The sequence below is a fragment of the Xenopus laevis genome, chromosome 4L (genome assembly GCF_017654675.1).
Source record: "Xenopus laevis strain J_2021 chromosome 4L, Xenopus_laevis_v10.1, whole genome shotgun sequence".
NCBI classification, from domain to species: domain Eukaryota; kingdom Metazoa; phylum Chordata; class Amphibia; order Anura; family Pipidae; genus Xenopus; species Xenopus laevis.
Window position 1 is genome coordinate 3,778,218 of NC_054377.1, and position 22,953 is coordinate 3,801,170.

Here is a 22,953-nt window from a genome sequence, read left to right on the forward strand (position 1 = left end):
TGCGGACGTGACGACGCGAGACTAGTTTCCGGGCTGCGAGAGGATTGACCCTGCCGAGGCTCCGTTGTTCACTGCTGCACACTCGCAGGTCTCGGTGGTGGAAGGATGTCGCGCGGCTCAATAGAGATCCCTCTCCGGGACACCGATGAGGTGAGTGGGGTCGGATCCGTCACGTGACTCCTGCCCTCAACTTCCCATGAGCCTCTTTATCTGTGACGTGTAATTATAATAATAATAATAATAATAATGGTCAGATCAGTCCCTTCCCTGTGTCTCTCCTCCTCCTCTAACTTTTGTGTTGTTTCTTCTACCCCTTGTCTCACTCTCTTAAAGGGCCCCCTCACCTTTAAATTAACTGTTAGTCTGATGTAGAGAGGGATATTCTGAGACCATTTGCAATTGGTTTTCATTTTTTATTATTTGTGGTTTTTGACTTATTTAGCTTTTTATTCAGCAGCTCTCCAGTTTGTTGTTTTAGCAGTCTGGTTGCTAGGGTCCAGATTCCCCTAGCAACCATGCACTGAGTTGAAAGAGAATATGGAGTATTAATAGGGCAGGGTCGGAACAGAAAGACGTGTAATAAAAAGTAGCAATAATAATAAATGTGTAGCTTTAAAGGAACAGTTCAGTGTGAGAAAAAAAACTGGGTAAATAAATAGTCTGTGCAAAATAAAAAATGTATCTAATATAGTTAGTTAGGCAAAAATGTAATGTATAAAGGCTGGAGTGACTGGATGTGTAACATAATAGCCAGAACACTACTTCCTGCTTTGCAGCTCTATAACTCTGAGTTAGTCAGTCACATGGGAAACAGTTATGACTCATGTGACCTCCACTCAAGATTTGTTACTGCCTGGTAACCAATCAGTGGAAAGCAAGAGAGCTGAAAAGCAGGAAGTAGTGTTCTGGCTATTATGTTAGACATCCAGTCACTCCAGCCTTTATACATTACATTTTTGCATAATTAACTATATTAGATATATTTTCATTTTACACTGCCTATCTATTTACCCAGTTTTTATTTTTACACTTAATAATTCCTTTAAAGAGGGTTTGTTTTTAGAGGGGGTTTGAAAGGTAGAAAAAGTCAGAAGAACAAGGCAAATAATTCATGAACTATAAAAATAATGAAGACCAATTGAAAAGTTGCTTAGAATTGACCATTCTTGAACATACTAAAAGTTAACCTGAATGTGAACCACCACTTTAACCCTCCAAGATCCTTCACTTTGGGTCTCACAGGGCTGTCCGCTCCCATTCTGCTTCTGTATCTCTGTTACTCCTGCTTCCTATACTTCCTTAGGGATATTAAAGGGGTGTTGCCCTTTAAGTTAATATTCAGTGTGTTATAGAACAGCTAATTCTAAGCTACTTTTCAATTTTCATCGTTTTTGAAGTATTACATTCTTCTCCTGACTCTTTCCAGCTTTGAAATGGGGGTCACTGACCCCATCTAAAAAACAAATGCTCTGTAAGGCTACAAATGTATTGTTATTGCTACTTTTTATTCCTCGTCTTTCTATTCAATCCTCTCCTATTCATTATTCAATCAATGTATGGTTGCTAGGGTAATTGGGACCCTAGCAACCAGATAGCTGAATAGCTAAATAACTCAAAAAACATAAATATAAAAAAATGTAAAAATAAAAGAAGCTAAATAACTCAAAAAAATACAAATAATAAAAAATAAATAAAAAAAAGTTAAATAACTAAAAAAAACAACACCAATAATAAAAAAATTAAAATCAAAAAGCTAAATAACTGAAAAAAACACAAATACTAAAAAATGAAAATAAAAAATGCTAAATAACTCAAAAACTAATGAAAATAAAAAGCTAATTACGTGAAAAACCACAAATACAAAAAAATGGAAATAAAAAAAGCTAAATAATGTAAAAACTAATAAAAATCAAAGCTCTTAATAACTCAAAACCCACAAATAATAAAAAAATTTAATTAAAAAAGCCAAATAAGTCAAAAACTAACGAAATAAAAAAAGCTAAATAAGTCAAAAACTACAAATAATAAAAAATGAAAACCAATTACAAATTGTATGAGATTATCCCTCTCTACTGACAGTTAATTTAAAGGGGAACAACCCCTCTAAGCTCCTGTGCCACCAGGCTGAAGTTCCCCCTGCCCCCCAGTTAACCCTTCCCTGTGCCGACCCAGAACTAACGGACTGTACTTGTGTTTTTTTTTCAGGTCATTGAACTTGACTTTGATCAGTTACCGGAGGGGGATGAAGTGATCAGTATATTGAAGCAGGAGCACACGCAGCTGCACATATGGATTGCACTAGCGGTAAGTACATGTGACCGGCCTGTCACTTTATTTAGTGGCAGCAGCAGTTGTCTGGTTAGTGGATATAGATTTATTGTGTGTGACTGTCCCGCCTGCAGCTGGAGTATTACAAGCAGGGAAAGAAGGAAGATTTTGTGAAGCTGCTGGAAGCGGCTCGGATCGATGGCAACTTAGACTACCGGGACCACGAGAAAGACCAGATGACTTGCCTGGATACGTTGGCCGCGTATTATGTGCAGCAGGCGAGGAAGGAGAAGAACAAGGACAACAAGAAGGAGCTGATCACCCAGGCCACCCTCCTCTATACAATGGCTGATAAAATCATCATGTACGACCAGGTATAAACCCGCCCCTCTTCTACTACAAATCCCAGCATGCTTTGCCAACCACAACGTGTCCAGGATCCCAGTGTTGTTATTGCTCTTCTGTCTCTGTAGAACCACCTGTTGGGAAGAGCCTGTTTCTGCCTCCTGGAGGGAGACAAGATGGATCAGGCCGACGCCCAGTTTCACTTTGTGTTGAACCAGTCTCCGAATAACATCCCGGCTCTACTCGGTAAAGTAGCGCAGGAGGCGTGGCCTGTGTTTCAAGTGTTTTATTGGAGGTCTCACAATAAATAAATAGGATAATAACACGACCGCTACTTATCTGCAGACTCAAAAGTAACACGCACGTAACGCACAAGTAACACGCGTAACGCACACGTAAAAAATTCGTTAATATACATCGGAAAAAAAAACACCAAGACAAATTAAACGTTAAAATTGCGAAGTCTTTATTTAGAAATAACTCCCAGAGACTCCGCTTGCGCTCCTCTTCAGAAAAGGCGATCCATCGTACGGCGCTCGATTTCTCCTCCCTGCTTTCCTTATAGGAGATATCCAGGGAGGAGAAATCGAGCACCGCACGATGGATTGTCGCCTTTTCTTCAACTTTCGGTATGTTATTTCTTAATAAAGACTTTGCGATTTTAAAGTTTAATTTGTCTTGGGGTTTTTTTTTTTTTTTTATGTATACTAAAAAAAATTTTTGATGCCACTGTTCCTTTAAGATATGACATGACGTCTGTTATTAAAGGAGATTCCTTTTTTAGCCAATGATTAAAGCTGTTTTTCGAAGTGACCGGGATCAAAGTAATCAGTATCTTTGTTTCATGGGAAATGGATTTAAGTTCAAATTTGAAAATAACATCTAAGTGCAATAGAAGAAAACAAGGGGAGGCGTGGCCTGTACTTTAGCCCTGCCCCCTGCACTGTAATGTTAATATTGTTGTGTTTCTATAGGCAAAGCCTGCATCTCGTTCAACAAGAAAGACTACAGGGGGGCCCTCGCCTACTATAAGAAAGCCCTTAGGACCAACCCGGGCTGCCCTGGTGCGTATGTATTTAGCACTGATGCATTATGGGGGCATTTGATTGCCTTGGGTGTTTAAAGGGGTGCTTCACCTTTAAGGTAACTTTTAGTATGTTATAGAACGGCCAATTCTAAGCAACTTTTCTATTGGTTTTCATTATTTATTTTTTTTATAGTTATTTGTCTTTTTCTTCTGACCATTTGCAGCTTTCAAATGGGGGTCACTGACCCCATCTAAAAACAAATGCTCTGTAAGGCTACAAATGTATTGTTATTGCTACTTTTATATTCCTCATCTTTCTATTCAGGCCTCTCCTATTCATATTCCAGTCTCTTATTCAAATCAATGCATGGTTGCTAGGGGACATTGGACCCTAGTTACCAGATTGCTTAAAGGGATGGTTCACCTTTAAGGTAACTTTAAGTATGTTATAGAATGGCCAATTTTCAATTGGTTTTCATTATTTATTTTTTACAGTTTTATAGTTATTTGCCTTTTTCTTCTGACTCTTTGCAGCTTTCAAATGGGGGTCACTGACCCCTTCTAAAGAAACAAATACTCTGTAAGGCTACAAATGTATTGTTATTGCTACTTTTTATTACTCCTCTTTCAGTTCAGGCCTCTCCTATTCATATTCCTGTCTTTTATTAAAAAAAATGCATGGTTGCTAGGGGAATTTGGACCCTAGCAACCAGATGGCTGAAATTACAAACTGGAGAGCTGCTGAATAAAAAGCTAAATAACTCAAAAACCACAAATAATAAAAAATGAAAACCAATTGCAAATTGTCTCAGAATATCCCTCTCTATATCATACTAACAGTTAATTTAAAGGTGAACAACCCCTTTAATGTAATTTCTCCAGTAAATAATTTGTTTTTATTCCGGGAGGTGGAGCCTGAGCCTTCCCTATGGAACCTAATGGGGTTCCTGCAAGTTATTCCTGATCAGGGGGGTGTTTGTTGTGACAAATGGACTCACCTGTTAACGTTCCCTCCCGTTACATGTAGCTGGCGTGCGACTTGGTATGGGCCATTGTTTTGTGAAGCTCAACAAGCTGGATAAAGCCCGCCTGGCGTTTGGACGGGCGCTGGATCTGAACCCAACGTGTGTCGGGGCCTTGGTCGGTTTAGCTGTACTGGAACTCAACAACAAAGAGGTAATTGGGAATGTCCCGAACCTCCGTCGCAAAGCAGAAGTGAACTGACCCGAAACTGCAGGAATGTCAGACGTTCTGCCTTTGTAGTTAAATATGTCTATATCAAGCCAATTAGCATGGCAGCTCCTATGTATATATACTCCTCAGTCGTGGAGTCCCAGCAGTAACTGACGTTGTAATATTGACACTGTGATTGGCTGCAACAAAGCTTAAAAAAAAAAAAAAACCAAGAGAAGGCGACTGGGGTCATGTCGGACACACCCAATACACGTTTCTTTGTGCATGGGTTTACTTCCCCTTTAATGAGTTTTGCAGATTTTCTCCCTCACTTGGGGGTTCAAGCACAGCTTCTTATCGTATCCCCCGTGTAGAAATGCCTGATAGGATTATTGTTTGGATTTCCCCATAGGCTGATTCCATCAAAAATGGAGTCCAGTTGCTCTCCAAGGCTTACACCATCGACCCCAGCAACCCCATGGTCCTCAATCATTTGGCCAACCACTTTTTCTTCAAGAAGGTGAGAAACTGAAGGAGGAAAAAGCTTCCGGCTGGCGTGTAGATACCCGTGCGTGTGCTAATGGCGTTTCTCCCGCAGGATTACAGTAAAGTGCAGCACTTGGCTCTCCACGCGTTTCACAACACGGAGGTGGAAGCCATGCAGGCGGAGAGCTGTTACCAGCTGGCCAGGTCGTTCCATGTGCAGGTGAGTTCTTGTGGTCTAGGGATCAACAGTGGTAACCAGATCATTTGGGAATAACATAATAGAGTCTCTGAATAGTAAAGTTGTTACTCACCACATAAAGGAAGAGGCCCTGAGCACGGGGGGGGGGGGGGCGGATAAACCGAAAATACAATGGAGCAGGCACTCAAAATTAAATCTTCCACCAGGCAGCTGAAGCAAAGGAAACTTTTTTTTGATGTCCTCAGCCTTACGCGTTTCACTTAGTAATCCCCTATGTAACACGAAACGCGTAAGGCTAAGGATTTAGTTCACTTTTTTTTCTTTGCTTCAGCTGCCTGGTGGAAGATTCATTTCATTTTGAGTGCCTGCTCCATTGTACATTTGGGAATAGCCCTTTATTAGGATCTCCCGAGACCCCTGGAACCTGAACGATGTTTCTACCCCTAACCAGGAGGACTACGACCAGGCCTTCCAGTATTACTACCAGGCCACGCAGTTCGCCGCGGCCTCCTTCGTGCTGCCTTTTTTCGGCTTGGGGCAAATGTACATTTACAGAGGAGACAAGGAGAATGCGTCCCAGTGCTTCGAGAAGGTCCTCAAGGCTTACCCCAACAACTACGAGACGATGAAGATCCTGGGGTCGCTCTATGCAGCCTCTGACGACCAGGAGAAGCGGGATATCGCCAAGGTGAGGATTCTGCAGGGACATTAAAGGGATACTGTCATGGGAAAAAAAATTTCAAACGCATCAGTTAATAGTGCTGCTCCAGCAGAATTCTGCACTGAAATCTGTTTTTCAAAAGAGCAAACAGATTTTTTTGCAGAATCTGACATGGGGCTAGAGCTATTGTCAGTTTCCCAGCTGCCCTCAGTCATGTGACTTGTACTCTGATTAACTTAAGTCAATCTTTACTGCTGTACTGCAAGTTGAAGCGAAAACAAAAGAACAATGGGAAGGTAACCAGATAGCAGCTCCCTAACACAAGATAAGAGCTGCCTGGTAGATCTAAGAACAGCACTTTATAGTAAAATCCAGGTCCCACTGAGACACATTCAGTTACATTGAGTAGGAGAAACAACAGCCTGCCAGAAAGCAGTTCCATCCTAAAGTGCTGGCTCTTTCTGAAATCACATGACCAGGCAAAATGACCTGAGATGCACCTACACACCAATATTACAACTAAATACACTTGCTGCTTCAGGAATGACATTTTATATTGTACAGTGAATTATTTGCAGTGTAAACAGTGTCATTTAGAAATAAAAAATCGATAGTAGACAATCGTGTATCTGAAACTAATGCTCCTGCTTTGTTACAGAGTCACCTGAAGAAGGTTACGGAGCAGTACCCAGATGATGTGGAAGCCTGGATCGAATTGGCTCAGATCTTGGAACAGACGGACATTCAGGTACCCGTGTTCCTTGCGTTGGAATCTCAAATAGTCGCCGTTCTCCAGAAACCAACGAGGTTTGCGTTTCCTCCTTACAGAACGCCCTGTCGGCTTATGGAACGGCCACGCGGATCCTGCAGGAGAAAGTCCAAGCCGACGTCCCACCGGAGATCCTGAATAACGTGGGTGCCCTCCACTTCCGCCTGGGGAATCTGGGAGAGGCAAAGGTAAGCGGGTGGGGGTTGATGAAAGTGTAGAAACAGGACATGTGACCCCGTAGATAACCAGTGGTTTTTCATTGGTAGAAATACTTTTTGGCTTCGCTGGATCGGGCGAAGGCAGAGGCCGAACACGACGAACATTACTACAACTCCATCTCCGTCACCACCTCCTATAACCTGGCCCGGCTCTACGAGGGTCTTTGTGAGTTTCACGAGTCGGAGAAGTTGTACAAGAATATCCTGCGAGAGCACCCCAACTACGTGGATTGTAAGCCCCCCGACCAATAGGCATTGAGCAAACCCCCCCCCCAGTCTCCCTTGTGCTCCACTTGTGGTTTTTTTTTTTTTCTTTTAGGTTACTTGCGCCTGGGAGCCATGGCCAGAGACAAAGGGAATTTCTATGAGGCTTCTGATTGGTTTAAAGAAGCTCTGCAGATTAATCAAGTGAGACCTCTCCGCTTAGATTTTTAAATGTGGGTTTGGGTATATAAAGGGGTTAACCATGTTTTTTTTTTTGTTACTTTAGGATCATCCGGACGCCTGGTCCTTGATCGGGAACCTTCACTTGGCAAAGCAGGAGTGGGGGCCGGGGCAGAAGAAGTTTGAGCGAATTCTAAAGCAGCCGTCGACTCAGAACGATACCTACTCCATGTTGGCTCTCGGCAATGTGTGGCTGCAGACTCTACACCAGCCCACCCGAGACCGGGAGAAGGTACGGACATCGCAACTTGGGTCTTACGTTCTTGGGAGTGCGGGGAATATTTGCTCCCATAGGCATAAAGGAAAAAGAATCTGCTGTATCCCTCAGGCTTTGAAAGGGGTTGTTCACCTTTAAATTAACTGTTAGTATGATGTAGAGAGGGATATTCTGAGACAATTTGCAATTGGTCTTCATTTTCTATTATTTGTGGTTTTTGACTTATTTAGCTTTTTATTCAGCAGCTCTCCAGCTTGCAATTTTAGCTGCCTAGTTGCTAGGGTCCAAATGAATGAATAGGAAAGGCCGGAAAAGAAAGATGAGGAATAAAAAGTAGCAAATGTGCAGCCTTAAAAAACATTTGTTTTTTAGATGGGGTCAGTAACCCCCATTTGAAAGATGGAGAGAGTCAGAAGAAGAAGGCAAATAATTCAAAAACTATATATAAAAAAAAAAGGCCAATTGAATAGTTGCTTAGAATTGGCCATTCTATAACATACCAAATGTTAACGTAAACCACCTCTTTAAGTATCTCGCCAACTGGAGCCTGATCTATTTCTTAGTGAGTCGGACCTCTCTGCTGCTTAAACTCGTGCGAGAGCGCCAGTAACTGGTGCGAGAGCGCTGGTAACGGAGAGCGCTGGTGGTGCTGTGGAATAGACCAGGTTGGGAGGGATAGTTCAGGAATTCATAGACTGCCTTGTGACTGTCTGTTTGTCCCGCAGGAGAAGCGTCACCAGGACAGAGCGTTGGCCATTTATAAACAAGTGCTGAGAAACGACTCCAAGAACCTGTATGCGGCTAACGGCATCGGTAAGAGCGCGGTACAGCTGGGAAGTAGCAAATGTATCTTGTAGGTTTCAGCACATTGTTACCCGCAGGCTGGACAGGTTAATGCGAGGACCCCCGGTGGCCGGTGCTGTTACTGCGGGGGGTTAAAGGAAACAACATTGACATTGTACAAACTCCAAAGTTTCGCTAAATACAGAGGTTTGATGATAAATTCATGGGATCCCTTGTTCTTTTTGACTCCCGCCCTGTCCCTGCATATGCCTGGGCTACTATATTGGCTACTGCACAATTCATAATTAATGGCACTGGTTTTGTTACATTAGACTTTCAGTTTGGGGTCCTTTTATAAATAAAAAAAATCCTACCCCAGAATGCATCACTGTTGCAGCTGCAGTCGTGCAACCACATCCTGCCGCATGTTTTCCTTTATCAAACTGGACTCAAACTCACAGTGACTTCCTTTATTTAAGGGGCTGTCCTGGCTCACAAGGGGTACGTCCGAGAAGCCCGCGATGTATTTGCCCAAGTGAGAGAAGCCACTGCCGATATCAGCGACGTTTGGCTGAACCTGGCGCATATCTACGTGGAGCAGAAACAGTATATCAGTGCCGTGCAAATGGTAGGTGGGATATTACCCAGAATCCCTGGCTGTAAGTGGAGAACTAGAAGTTTGGGGTTAGGTGGGATATTACCCAGAATCCCTGGCTGTAAGTGGAGAACTAAAAGCTTGGGGTTAGGTGGGATATTACCCAGAATCCCTGGCTGTAAGTGGAGAACTAGAAGTTTGGGGTTAGGTGGGATATTACCCAGAATCCCTGGCTGTAAGGGAGAACTAGAAGTTTGGGGTTAGGTGGGATATTACCCAGAATCCCTGGCTGTAAGGGGAGAACTAGAAGTTTGGGGTTAGGTGGGATATTACCCAGAATCCCTGGCTGTAAGGGAGAACTAGAAGTTTGGGGTTAGGTGGGATATTACCCAGAATCCCTGGTTGTAAGGGGAGAACTAGTAGCTTGGGGTTAGGTGGGATATTACCCAGAATCCCTGGCTGTAAGGGGAGAACTAGAAGTTTGGGGTTAGGTGGGATATTACCCAGAATCCCTGGCTATAAGGGAGAACTAGAAGTTTGGGGTTAGGTGGGATATTACCCAGAATCCCTGGCTGTAAGGGAGAACTAGAAGTTTGGGGTTAGGTGGGATATTACCCAGAATCCCTGGCTGTAAGGGGAGAACTAAAAGCTTGGGGTTAGGTGGGATATTACCCAGAATCCCTGGCTGTAAGGGAGAACTAGAAGTTTGGGGTTAGGTGGGATATTACCCAGAATCCCTGACTGTAAGGGGAGAACTAAAAGCTTGGGGTTAGGTGGGATATTACCCAGAATCCCTGGCTGTAAGGGAGAACTAGAAGTTTGGGGTTAGGTGGGATATTACCCAGAATCCCTGACTGTAAGGGGAGAACTAGTATCTTGGGGTTAGGTGGGATATTACCCAGAATCCCTGGCTGTAAGGGAGAACTAAAAGCTTGGGGTTAGGTGGGATATTACCCAGAATCCCTGGCTGTAAGGGAAACTAGAAGTTTGTGGTTAGGTGGGATATTACCAGAATCCCTGGCTGTAAGGGAGAACTAGAAGTTTGGGGTTAGGTGGGATATTACCAGAATCCCTGGCTGTAAGGGGAGAACTAAAAGCTTGGGTTAGGTGGGATATTACCCAGAATCCCTGGCTGTAAGGGAGAACTAAAAGCTTGGGTTAGGTGGATATTACCCAGAATCCCTGGCTGTAAGGGGAGAATAGTATCTTGGTTAGTGGGATATTACCCAGAATCCCTGGCTGTAAGGGAGAACTAAAAGCTTGGGTTAGGTGGATATTACCAGAATCCCTGGCTGTAAGGGGAGAACTAAAAGCTTTGGGTTAGGTGGATATTACCCAGAATCCCTGGCTGTAAGTGGAGAACTAGAAGTTTGGGTTAGGTGGGATATTACCCAGAATCCCTGGCTGTAAGGAGAACTAGAGTTGGTTAGGTGGGAATTACCAGAATCCCTGGTTTAAGGGAGAACTAGTAGCTTGGGGTTAGGTGGGATATTACCCAGAATCCCTGGCTGTAAGGGAGAACTAGAAGTTTGGGTTAGGTGGATATTACCCAGAATCCCTGGCTATAAGGGAGAACTAGAAGTTTGGGGTTAGGTGGGATATTACCCAGAATCCCTGGCTGTAAGGGAGAACTAGAAGTTTGGGGTTAGGTGGGATATTACCCAGAATCCCTGGCTGTAAGGGGAGAACTAAAAGCTTGGGTTAGGTGGGATATTACCCAGAATCCCTGGCTGTAAGGAGAACTAGAAGTTTGGGGTTAGGTGGATATTACCCAGAATCCCTGACTGTAAGGGAGAACTAAAAGCTTGGGGTTAGGTGGATATTACCCAGAATCCCTGGCTGTAAGGGAGAACTAGAAGTTTGGGGTTAGGTGGGATATTACCCAGAATCCCTGACTGTAAGGGGAGAACTAGTATCTTGGGGTTAGGTGGGATATTACCCAGAATCCCTGGCTGTAAGGGAGAACTAAAAGCTTGGGGTTAGGTGGGATATTACCCAGAATCCCTGGCTGTAAGGGAGAACTAGAAGTTTGGGGTTAGGTGGGATATTACCCAGAATCCCTGGCTGTAAGGGAGAACTAGAAGTTTGGGGTTAGGTGGGATATTACCCAGAATCCCTGGCTGTAAGGGGAGAACTAGTATCTTGGGGTTAGGTGGGATATTACCCAGAATCCCTGGCTGTAAGGGAGAACTAAAAGCTTGGGGTTAGGTGGGATATTACCCAGAATCCCTGGCTGTAAGGGGAGAACTAAAAGCTTGGGGTTAGGTGGGATATTACCCAGAATCCCTGGCTGTAAGGGAGAACTAGAAGTTTGGGGTTAGGTGGGATATTACCCAGAATCCCTGGCTGTAAGGGGAGAACTAAAAGCTTGGGGTTAGGTGGGATATTACCCAGAATCCCTGGCTGTAAGGGAGAACTAGAAGTTTGGGGTTAGGTGGGATATTACCCAGAATCCCTGGCTGTAAGGGAGAACTAGAAGCTTGGGGTTAGGTGGGATATTACCCAGAATCCCTGGCTGTAAGCGAGAACTAGAAGCTTGGGGTTAGGTGGGATATTACCCAGAATCCCTGGCTGTAAGGGGAGAACTAAAAGCTTGGGGTTAGGTGGGATATTACCCAGAATCCCTGGCTGTAAGGGAGAACTAGAAGTTTGGGGTTAGGTGGGATATTACCCAGAATCCCTGGCTGTAAGGGAGAACTAGAAGCTTGGGGTTAGGTGGGATATTACCCAGAATCCCTGGCTGTAAGGGGAACACTAGAAATTTGGGGTTAGGTGGGATATTACCCAGAATCCCTGGATGTAAGGGGAGAACTAGTATCTTGGGGTTAGGTGGGATATTACCCAGAATCCTTGCAGCTAATCCTTTCCGTTCCTGTTCTTTTCCCTCAGTACGAGAATTGTCTGCGGAAGTTCTACAAACATCAGAACACGGAGGTGCTGCTGTACTTGGCCCGGGCTCTGTTTAAATGTGGGAAGTTGCAGGAGTGTAAACAGATTCTGCTCAAGGTAATGGATCCTATAAATCAGGGCTGAGCAACTGGCGGGCCGGATGTGGCCCTCCAAGACTTCACTGTATGACATCATCATTTTAATTCAATTAGAATTGGCCCGTTTTATGTAATAAATTGGACAGCACTGCTGTAAATGATCTATCTACTGACACTTGGTTTGGCGTGAGACTTTGTGGGGTCACTTACGTCCCCCGTATGTCCTTGTAGGCTCGGCACGTGGCCCCCAACGACAGCGTTCTGATGTTCAACGTTGCGCTGGTGCTCCAGAGACTCGCCACTTTAGTCTTAAAGGACGAGAAGAGCAACCTGAAGGCCGTACTGAATGCCGTGAAGGAATTGGAGCTGGCGCACAGGTGAGAGGAGGCGGCAGTTGGGATGTGGCACTTGCAATCCCCTCTTATAGTGTATGAGCTCAGATCTGATGTTCTTTATTTAGACATAATGTCATTTTTATAGATATTTTAACTACCTGAGCAAAGTGGGGGACAAGATGAGGTTCGATTTGGCCCTTGCAGTGTCGGAAGCCAGGTGAGACTTACCTTTCCTTTTGTTCTAACCCCTGATGGACTGATCCATAGTCGTTGGTAAGTACTTGATGCTCTGCAGCTGCTCTGTCTCCCCCCAGGCAGTGTTCTGATTTGCTGAGCCAGGCCCAATACCACGTGGCCCGGGCCCGGAAACAGGACGAGGAGGAGAAAGAGCTTCGCACCAAACAGGAACAGGAAAAGGAAGTTTTACGGCAGAAGCTTCTAAAGGACCAGGTGGGTGAATGGGACCTTCTCTCTAATGCCCAGAGCATGGGGGGCTGCTGGTATCAATATCATCATGGAGGGAATGATCTGGGCATCTCATGTCTATTCACCCCTGATTCTCGTCTGTCCCTCAGGAAGAGAAGCGACACAGAGAAATCGAGGAGCAGAAGAAGCTGCTGGAGCAGAGAGCTCAGTACGTGGAGAAGACCAGGAACTTGTTGTCCTTCACTGGAGAGATGGAAACTCCCAAAGAGAAGAAACAACGGGGAGGTGGTGGAGGCGGAAGGGTATGGGACTGTCCATGTTATTACCCTAAAAATACCATGGGGGGGGGTGGATCCTTATTTGAATCTACTGAACTACTCCGGTGTTGGGGTGCTGGGAGTTAGTGGATGGTTCCCCTCTGTCGAGTGTAAACAATGGCCCATCCCATAAGTTATGGACAGGGATATTATTATTATTTATTACCCTACATTTTAACCCCATCCTTTGTTTAAAGGATAAGTAAACCTTTAAAACAAGTCAATGTAAAATCTATTCTAAGCACTTTGTACATTCATTATTTATTTTGTTTTTACTCCAAGATATTAAGGGATACATGTGCTGTTAATATGAATGAATTGTGTTACAACAGCGCCACCTGCTGGTCAGTTTCCCACCAGTCTGACCAGCAAGTAGTCAAGGAAGTTGTCAGGAGAAAGAAAGAGGCTGATGTTCTTCTGCTTAGGAAAGATGTGAGAAAGGTTTCTAATTTTATTCCTAAGCAGAAGAACATCAGCCTCTTTCTTTCTCCTGACAACTTCCTTGACTACTTGCTGGTCAGACTGGTGGGAAACTGACCAGCAGGTGGCGCTGTTGTAACAAAATTCATTCATATTAACAGCACATGTATCCCTTAATATCTTGGAATAAAAATAAATAAATAATGAATATAAATGACAAAAGTGCTTAGAATAGCCCCCTCATCAAATTTACATTCACTTATTTTAAAGGTGTACTTATCCTTTAATAAAAAAACTATACTTAGTGAATCTGTCACAGAGTGCTGTCGGCCTATCCAACAAGCTGTGCAGACTCACTTAGACTTCAGTCAGGTCCTGGTGTCATTGTTTTTATTGGTCACTTGACTTGCTGGAGTCTCGGGGGTCTGGGGGAAAATACTATCAAATGATCCCCAAAAACTCCCAAGTGAATAAGAATAACGAATAAGAAGCGAATGCATTGAAATGGGTCTGATTCTGTGGCCCCAGCTCTGATAGGAAAATCTCTACTTGTTCTGTTACAGAGATCCAAAAAGAACGGGGAGTTTGAGGAGTTTGTTAACGACGACTCTGACGAGGAACTGGCACCCAGGAAGAAGAAGAGGAAGAAGGGAGGAGCCAGCAGCAGTGGAGGGGAACAAGGGGAAGAAGGAGAAGGAGGAGAGAAGAAGAAAAAGAAGAGGAGGAAGAGGTATTTCTATTGTTTATACCACTGTAGCATAGAAAGAGTTAATTATTAGACCGTTTCCCTGTGAATGAAGCGAGAAAATATCCTGTCGTTTTACTTTGTCACCATCACGATCTGTTACCTTTCCCCTCAGGCCTCAAAAAGCAGCCGAAGGATCAGATGATGATGAAGAGCAAGCTCCGCAGCCTAGAAAACGGCAGCAGAAAAAGAAAGAAAAGGTACTTGTTTGTGTTTCACGTTCGTTTCTGCAAAGCTGGTGCCAGGCTGAGGCCAATTGTCCCCCTGGAAATATATTTATTACCCAGCATGCTCAGTGGAAGTGGGCCGGGGAGGGGCAAAGGCTATTGGTTGTTGCTGTTAGCAATACTTGAAGGGGTGGCCTTCAGGTTAACTCTAAGTATGTTATAGAATGGCCAATTCTTAGCAACTTTTCAATTGGTCTTTCTTATTTATTTTTTATAGTTTATGAATTATTTCTCTTGCCTAATTGGGGGACACAGGCACCGTGGGGATGAAGATCCTGCAGCTGGAGATGGACACTAACATGTTAAACTTGACTCCTCCTCCTGCTCTGGGCTTCATCCCCTGCCTCCTCCTACTATACCCAGTTTCGTTTAGTGTCCTCAGAAGGAGAAGACACAACTTTTCGTGGCTGGAGCATATGATCAGGACTCCAGGTTAAGATCATGCCACACAAAAAAGGGGCCACTGATCCTTTCAAGAGCCCTTCCAGCTGATTCCTACTCTGCCCTATAGCCTTCCCGCTCTACGGAGGTCTGCAGGCTCGCTCCTCTCTCCCCGCGCTGTCTTCCCGCTCCCCGGAGGACTGCAGCAGCGCTATACACCCACCAGGCGTGTACACCTATGCAGATATACATATATGTGGGGATTCATCTGCACATATATGGCTATTTGTGTAGTACTGGGAGAAGTTCTATATGCAGGGCATAAAGAAGCTGGCACATTGGTGAGTACTACCATCTTTCAAACTACACCCCTCTCTCAGCATTCTCTCATAGGCCCCCCTTCTCCCTGAATTCGTTCCTTGCCTGTCGCTGTTCTCCGCGCCCTTTTTCGTCTTTCTGCGCCATACTTGCGTTCCACGCTGGAACGCACTTCCGCTTCCGCCGTACGCGAAAACCTAGCGCTCACTCTTGGCGCCAACACGGAACCTCTCATTCCTGCACGGGTCCCCTGCGCATCTGACTGTGCGCACACTACCTCGCGCCCTACTGGAACCTGCTGCCTGGAACTTGCGGTCCACGCCACATCCTCCCCTAGGCACACAGCGACCTCCACAACTGCACAGGGAAAACTCCCTTCTTCAGCACGCACAGGCAAGTCTCCGCTCTTCCTGTTCTTTACCTTCTGCATAAATTTTTTTTGGGGTTTCTTACCCTTCACTCTGTCCCTCTTCTGTATCTACAGAAAACAAGGAGCATTCTTCTGCCATCTACCCTGCTCGTAGGCTGGATTCCCCTGCCTCCTTCACTATAAATAAATATATAAATAAATACTATATTCTCCCTACCCTTGTACCCTACCATATACAAGGAGGGCAGCATCATGGCAGACAAATTAGAGGAAGCCAGGACATCCAAGTCCTCCGCTCACCCTCACCCTAATACTCAAATATCCTTCCTGGCCTGCGCAAATTGTAAAGCCAAATTTCACTCGGCCTCGGCTGATTCCGTGTGTATGGCCTGCAGAACTTCAGATCCCTCGCCAACTCCCACGGCTAGCACATCTGAGTCTGATTTAATTAGGGCACTCTCCCTCTCACTTGCAGGCATCCAAAACCTGGCCCGCATACCCGAGACTTTAGACAAGGTACTCGAGCGCTTATCACAACCTGCTAGGCCTGCTGAACTCCCAGTCTCTAAACGCCCAGCACATTCACCTCCCAGTTCCCCAAGGGAACCGTATTCTCCCTCCGATGAGGAAGGCCAGGTCACTACAGAGGATGGTTCTGATCAAGAGCACACAGATCCAGACATTGACACACCTAGAACCCAAAAAGAGGTTGAAGGTCTTATTCAAGCAGTGCTTACTACCCTTAACATCGAAGAATCCATATCAACGGTTGAACCTGCTAAAAACATATTCAAGAGACAAAAGAAAAGTTCTTGCGTTTTCCCAGCATACGAACAACTTGATGACTTAATTAAAGCCCAATGGAAGCACCCTGATCACAGGGTACAGATTTCCAGGCGATTCTCCCAAACATATCCCTTTCCGTCTGAGTGCACGGATCTCTGGGCGTCACCCCCAGCGGTTGATCCTCCGGTTTCCAGGCTTTCCAGGAATACCACTATTCCGGTTGCAGACGCAGCGGCATTCAAGGACCCCATTGACAAACGTCTAGAAGGATTCTGCAAGTCATCCTTCACGGCGTCAGGTTCAGCGTTTAGACCTATATTTGCAATTGCTTGGGTTGCAAAGGCCATGGAGGTCTGGATCGAACAAGTAGCACAACTGATCGGGTCCGAGGATCCAACTACCGACAATCTTCTGTCACAGATAGCTGATGCTACCAACTATGTTGGGGATGCCGCAATCGATGCAGCAAAAATGGTAGCACGAGCCTCAGCACAGTCGGTGGCGGCTCGTAGGTTTCTCTGGCTAAAGACTTGGTCAGCTGACTTAACATCCAAACGTTCTCTAGTCAGCCTCCCCTTCCAAGGAAAACTCCTCTTCGGTTCCGAGCTCGACAAAATAATCTCACAGGCAACGGGCGGCAAAAGCACCCTACTTCCTCAAGCCAGAACTAAGAGACCACCCTTCAAGAGACGACCCTTTTTTCGTCCCTTTCGGCAAGGCCAAAGTTCAAAGGCACAGAACGACAAACCCAACACCACCTTCCGCTCACGCTACCCAGCCAAACAGAAGTCCGGGTGGTCTTCCAAACCAGCTCCAACCAAGCCTTCCCACGACAAGTCCAACTCAGCATGAAGGGGTGCCCACCCCCGAAAGGGTCCCCTTAGGAGGCCGGCTTCAATCCTTTCGGGAGGTGTGGGATCAAAGAATCCAGGACCACTGGGTCCTTCGTGTAGTTTCTCAAGGACTACTGATAGACTTTACTCAATCTCCTCCCCACAGATTTTTCATATCCAGGCTGCCCAGACAACCTCACAACAGAACTTTGTTCCTCAAGGTCATCCAAGACCTAGTCACGGCAGGAACCATTCAACCTGTCCCTCAACCAGACAGGGGAAGGGGATACTACTCAAACCTTTTCATGGTCCCCAAAAAGGACGGCTCCCTGAGACCAGTCTTAGACCTGAAAGATCTCAATCCCTTTGTGAAAAGGTGTCACTTCAAAATGGAATCAATCCAGTCCGTTTTGGCGTCCATGGAAGACGGGGAGTTTATGACGGTCATAGATATCAAAGAGGCCTATCTGCACATCCCCATTCACCCTGCTCACCACCGGTTCCTCAGATTCTTCGTCAACGGTCAACACTGGCAGTTCGTGGCTCTGCCATTTGGTCTTTCCTCTGCCCCCCGCACCTTCACCAAGGTGATGGCAGCAGCTCTAGAGGAACTAAGACTTCAGGGAATACCTGTCATCCCATACCTGGACGACTTACTCGTGAAGGGGCAGTCCAAAACGACAGCCCTTCACCATACCCTTGTGACCCTAAAAACTTTGACAGACCTCGGGTGGATGATCAATTTCAACAAGTCACACCTCATTCCGTCTCAGACTATCGAATACTTAGGTCTGATTTTGGACTCCAGAAGAGGGAGAGCATTTCTTCCTCCGGACAAGACCCATACACTACAGAACAGGATTCGGAAACTCCAGTGTTCCCACAGGATCTCTCTCAGGATTGCCATGCAAACCCTCGGTACGATGGTGGCATCCTTTCCAGCAATCCCTTATGCTCAATTCCACACCAGGCCTCTGCAACAGGCAATTCTGTCACACCAACGCAAAGATCGACACGATCTAGACCGCCTGATACACCTTCCAACCCGGGTGCTACACTCTCTCGACTGGTGGATACAGCCACACCGGACAACAGGGGGGAGACCATTCCCTCCCCTACATTGGACGGTCCTCACGACGGATGCCAGCTTACGGGGATGGGGAGGTGTCTTGGACCAGACCACAGTCCAAGGGCTCTGGGACCAGGAGGAGACCTCCCTCCCCATCAATCTCCTGGAACTGAGGGCGATTCGCTACTCACTACAAAGCTTAACACACCTACTCCAGGGCCGAGCAATACGGATCCAATCCGACAATGTCACCGCGGTGGCTTACATAAATCATCAGGGCGGCACCAGAAGCCCCGCAGCACTGCAGGAAGCAAACGAAATCCTTCAGTGGGCAGAGAACAACGTTCCGGCGCTCTCTGCGGTACACATACCAGGGGTAGACAACTGGATAGCAGACTACCTCAGCAGGGAAACGCTAGACCAGGGAGAGTGGAGTCTGCATCACGAGGTCTTTCAACTGCTGGTGGAAAGATGGGGGCTACCAGACATCGATCTGATGGCTTCAAGAAGCAATTGCAAGGTTCCTCGGTTCGTTTCAAGAAGTCTAGACCCGTTAGCGCATGCAGTGGACGCTCTGGTGATCCCTTGGCAGTTCTCTCTGACGTACATCTTCCCACCTCTGGCACTTCTGCCGAAGGTCGTCAAGAAGATCAAACGGGAAAGCACCACAACAATTTTGATAGCCCCATACTGGCCCAGGAGGTCGTGGTTTGCAGACATAGTGGCGCTGGCAAAGGACGACCCCTTCCACCTGCCACTCAGACAGGACCTTCTTACTCAAGGCCCCATCGCCCATCCGCATTCTCGTCAGTGGGCTTTAACGGCATGGCTCTTGAGGCCCTAGTGCTGAAGAGAGCTGGAGCACCCGCAGATGCTTTACCCACTATGCTTAGGGCTCGCAAGCCTGTTTCCTCCAAGGCGTATCACAGAGTCTGGAAAACCTTCATCTCCTGGTGCGAACGCCGGGACACAGACCCGCAGAGGGCTAAGGAGAAGGATATCCTTTCCTTCCTTCAAGATGGTTTGCAGAAGGGGTTGGCACTGAGCTCTCTGAAGGTGCAGGTATCAGCATTATCCATCCTGTTGCAGGAGAAGCTGGCGCTCCGGAGTAATATCAGAACTTTCCTCCAAGGGGCGACCCGTTTAATACCTCCGTATCGCTGCCCAGTCCCGCCCTGGGACCTTAACTTGGTGCTCTCCGTACTTCAGGAGGATCCCTATGAGCCAATCGACGTGATTCCTCTGTCTACATTGACGGAAAAGGTTGTCTTTCTCTTGGCCATCACCTCTGCTCGCAGGGTTTCGGAACTAGCCGCACTCTCCTGCAAATCACCCTTCACCATCATACACAAGGACAAGGTGGTGCTTCGACCTACTCCGGACTTTTTACCTAAGGTTGTATCCGAATTCCACCTCAATCAGGATATAGTTGTGCCTTCGTTATGTCCAGATCCCAAAAATCCTGGGGAGAGGAAACTGCACAACTTGGATGTCGTACGAGCTATTGAACACTATCTACGAGCTACCAAGGAGGTACGTAAGTCAGATTCTCTCTTCATCATTCCGGATGGCCCCAAACGCGGGTCCAAAGCGGCTAAGACCACGGTAGCGAAGTGGATTAGGGCTACCATCACTAGAGCCTATGCAGTTCGAGGACTACAGCCTCCACTCAAGGTGAAAGCACACTCTACTCGCTCACTTAGCACTTCGTGGGCTGTTCGACACCAAGCATCAGCGGAACAAGTTTGTAGAGCGGCCACCTGGGCGTCCCTTCACACCTTCACACGCTTCTACAGGCTACACACACGGGCCTCGGCCGAAGCCGTCTTTGGGAGGAAGGTGTTACAGGCTGTTATCAGTTAAACACCTTATAGCGTCAGTGTCCCGCCCTCATGGGTTGCTTTGGGACATCCCCACGGTGCCTGTGTCCCCCAATTAGGCAAGAGAAAGAGAGATTTTTGTACTTACCGTTAAATCTTTTTCTCTTGTCCTATATTGGGGGACACAGGCTTTCCCTCCCTGTATGACACTGTTTTTTCTAATTCTAATCTGTTAATTCTCCGTGTTGGGAGTATTTTTTCTAAATTCTATATGTTTTGAGAGGGTTAAGACTCTTCCTTCTTATGGGTTTTTTCTGCTCCTTCTTCGGTCGAAACTGGAGATAGTAGGAGGAGGCAGGGGATGAAGCCCAGAGCAGGAGGAGGAGTCAAGTTTAACATGTTAGTGTCCATCTCCAGCTGCAGGATCTTCATCCCCACGGTGCCTGTGTCCCCCAATATAGGACAAGAGAAAAAGATTTAACGGTAAGTACAAAAATCTCTCTTTGCCTTCTTCTTCCAGCTTTTAAATAGGGGGTCACTGACCCCATCTAAAAAACAAATGCCCTGTAAAGCTACGCATTTATTGTTATCACTACTTTTTATTCCTCATGTTTCTGTTCCGACCTTCCCCTATTAATATTTCATATTCGCATTCAAATCTGTGCATGGTTGCTAAGGTACTTTGGACCCTAGCAACCAGATTGCTGACGCTGCAAACTGGAGAGCTGCTAAATAACAAATAATAAAAAATGAAAACCAATAGCAAATTGTCTCTGAATATCGCTCCCTACATCATACTAAAACTTTACTCAAAGGTGAACAACCCCTTTAAAGGAGTTGTTCACCTTTAAATTATATTCTGAGATTTGCAATTGGTTTTAATTCTTTTATTATTTGTGGTTTTTGAGTTATTTAGCTTTTTATTCATCAGCTCTCCAGTTTGTAACTTCAGCCGTCTGGTTTCTAGGGTCCAAATTCCCCTAGCAACCAACTAATTTGAATAAGAGACTGGAATATGAATAGGAGAGTCCTGAATAGAAAGAGGAGTAATAAAAAGTAACAATAACAATACATTTGTAGCTTTACAGAGTATTTGTTTTTTTAGATGGGGTCAGTGACCCCCCAATTGAAAGCTGGAAAGAGTCAGAAGGCAAATAATTCAATAACTGAAAAAAAGACCAGTTGAAAAGCTGCCCAGAATTAGCCATTGTTTTACATGCTAAAAATAAATGTAAAGGTAAACCGCCCATTTAAAGGCATTTCCGTGGGCAACTGATTTATTTCTGGTTCTTTTCAGCTGGGCAAACTGGAGCGCACCCCGCCTTCCATGAAGGGGAAAATCAAATCGAAGGCCATTATATCCTCCAGCGAAGACTCGGATGAAGATAAACTGAAGATCGCAGACGAGGGGTAAGTGTTGGTTCATGCAACGGCGCAAAACATGCAAAAAAAACTGTTATTGGTTGCCATAGCAACCCCTTGTGATTGACACATTCCCACGTCCAATTGTCCTTTTCTTGACTCCAGCCACGTCAGGGAGAGCAACAGCGACTCCGACAACGGCGGCGGGAAACCCAAAAAGCGAATCATGTCCGACAGCGAATCCGACAACAGGAACAAGTCGGGCAGCGACGCCGGGAGCCCCCAGAAGTCTCAGCGGTCTGACGACGACTCCGATAACAACACCTGGGCGAGAAAGAGGCGACGGCAGGATTCTGGTTCCGACAACGATTCGGCCAAATCCCGGAGAAGCTCGGGCGGTTCTGACAATGAATCTCGAGCCGCGTCCCACAGTGCAGAGTCGGAGAGAGAATCGGACCGCGGTTCTGACAACGAGGGCTCGGCGAGAGCCTCCGGCAACGAATCGGAACAAGAGGCGTCCAATAACGAGAAGTCGGACCGAGGCTCAGATGATAGCGATTAAATGTGGCCCCGCCCCATGTACTTCTTACTGCAAATATTTATTTTCCCTTTATGTACGAGTCGAATTGGAACAGACGTAAAACTGTGACGCAAGAGAATACGTTGCTTTTTCTGCGCTTTCAGATTTTCAAGGCAAAGTTACATTTTTACTTCTTAACCTAAAAGGAATCATGTGATACTGGGGAGGGGGGGGTCAGATCATACAGAGGTCGCAGCGCAGTCCAAAGAATGTTCAGTTATAATGATTTCTATCTCTGCTCATCTCTAATGGATAAAAGGCCTATCTTGTAAGCTCTGCAGGCTCAGTTGACCTTTTCAGGCGGCAGTGATTGGTTCTATTCCATATGGGGGGAGGGGGGAATGATCAATTGAGAACAGGACCCTTAGGTACAGGACCCCCAGGACACTCAGTGGATATAAATGGGACGTGTCAGATGTGATGATGATAAAGGGAGCCTGATCTGCCCCAATCAATTAAACCAAAAGCCTCACATGTGACCTGAGATTTTCCATATTGGCCCCCCCGACTGCTTCTGAACCCCCTGATGATGGCCCCCGGCTGTAGAGACTCCGCTCCCACATTTCGTTTATTCACCCTGGAGATGGGGGGGGATGGGGTGACTTTTTCAATTTGAATTTTTTTGTGTTTCAAATAAAATGTGACTTTTCCTTCTGTTTTCATCGGTCTCTTTTGTTTGTGGAACTTTAATTGTGTGAGTCCCAGAAGCCCCTTCTACACTGGCCCCTACTCTGCTGCCGCTGTGACTGCTGGAAACGGCTCGTCCACAGAGCTGATTGGCACAAAGGTTTC

The 22,953-nt window shown here is 46.0% G+C and overlaps 1 protein-coding gene across 1 annotated transcript; it reads left to right on the forward strand.

The window, feature by feature from the left end:
* The first annotated feature begins 11 nt into the window (after positions 1 to 11).
* Positions 12 to 22,811, forward strand: ctr9.L (CTR9 homolog, Paf1/RNA polymerase II complex component L homeolog). The gene is made up of 25 exons (XM_018257275.2): positions 12 to 150; positions 2,206 to 2,304; positions 2,403 to 2,642; positions 2,742 to 2,859; positions 3,588 to 3,677; positions 4,668 to 4,816; positions 5,226 to 5,333; positions 5,412 to 5,519; positions 5,950 to 6,186; positions 6,818 to 6,907; positions 6,988 to 7,116; positions 7,195 to 7,378; positions 7,466 to 7,554; positions 7,637 to 7,822; positions 8,533 to 8,620; positions 9,070 to 9,218; positions 12,075 to 12,191; positions 12,404 to 12,549; positions 12,653 to 12,724; positions 12,822 to 12,957; positions 13,083 to 13,235; positions 14,234 to 14,400; positions 14,531 to 14,615; positions 21,517 to 21,629; positions 21,747 to 22,811. Exons 1-25 carry the CDS (start codon positions 106 to 108, stop codon positions 22,141 to 22,143), a joined length of 3,495 nt encoding a protein of 1,164 aa, XP_018112764.1. The 5' UTR covers positions 12 to 105; the 3' UTR covers positions 22,144 to 22,811.
* Positions 22,812 to 22,953: the final 142 nt, after the last annotated feature.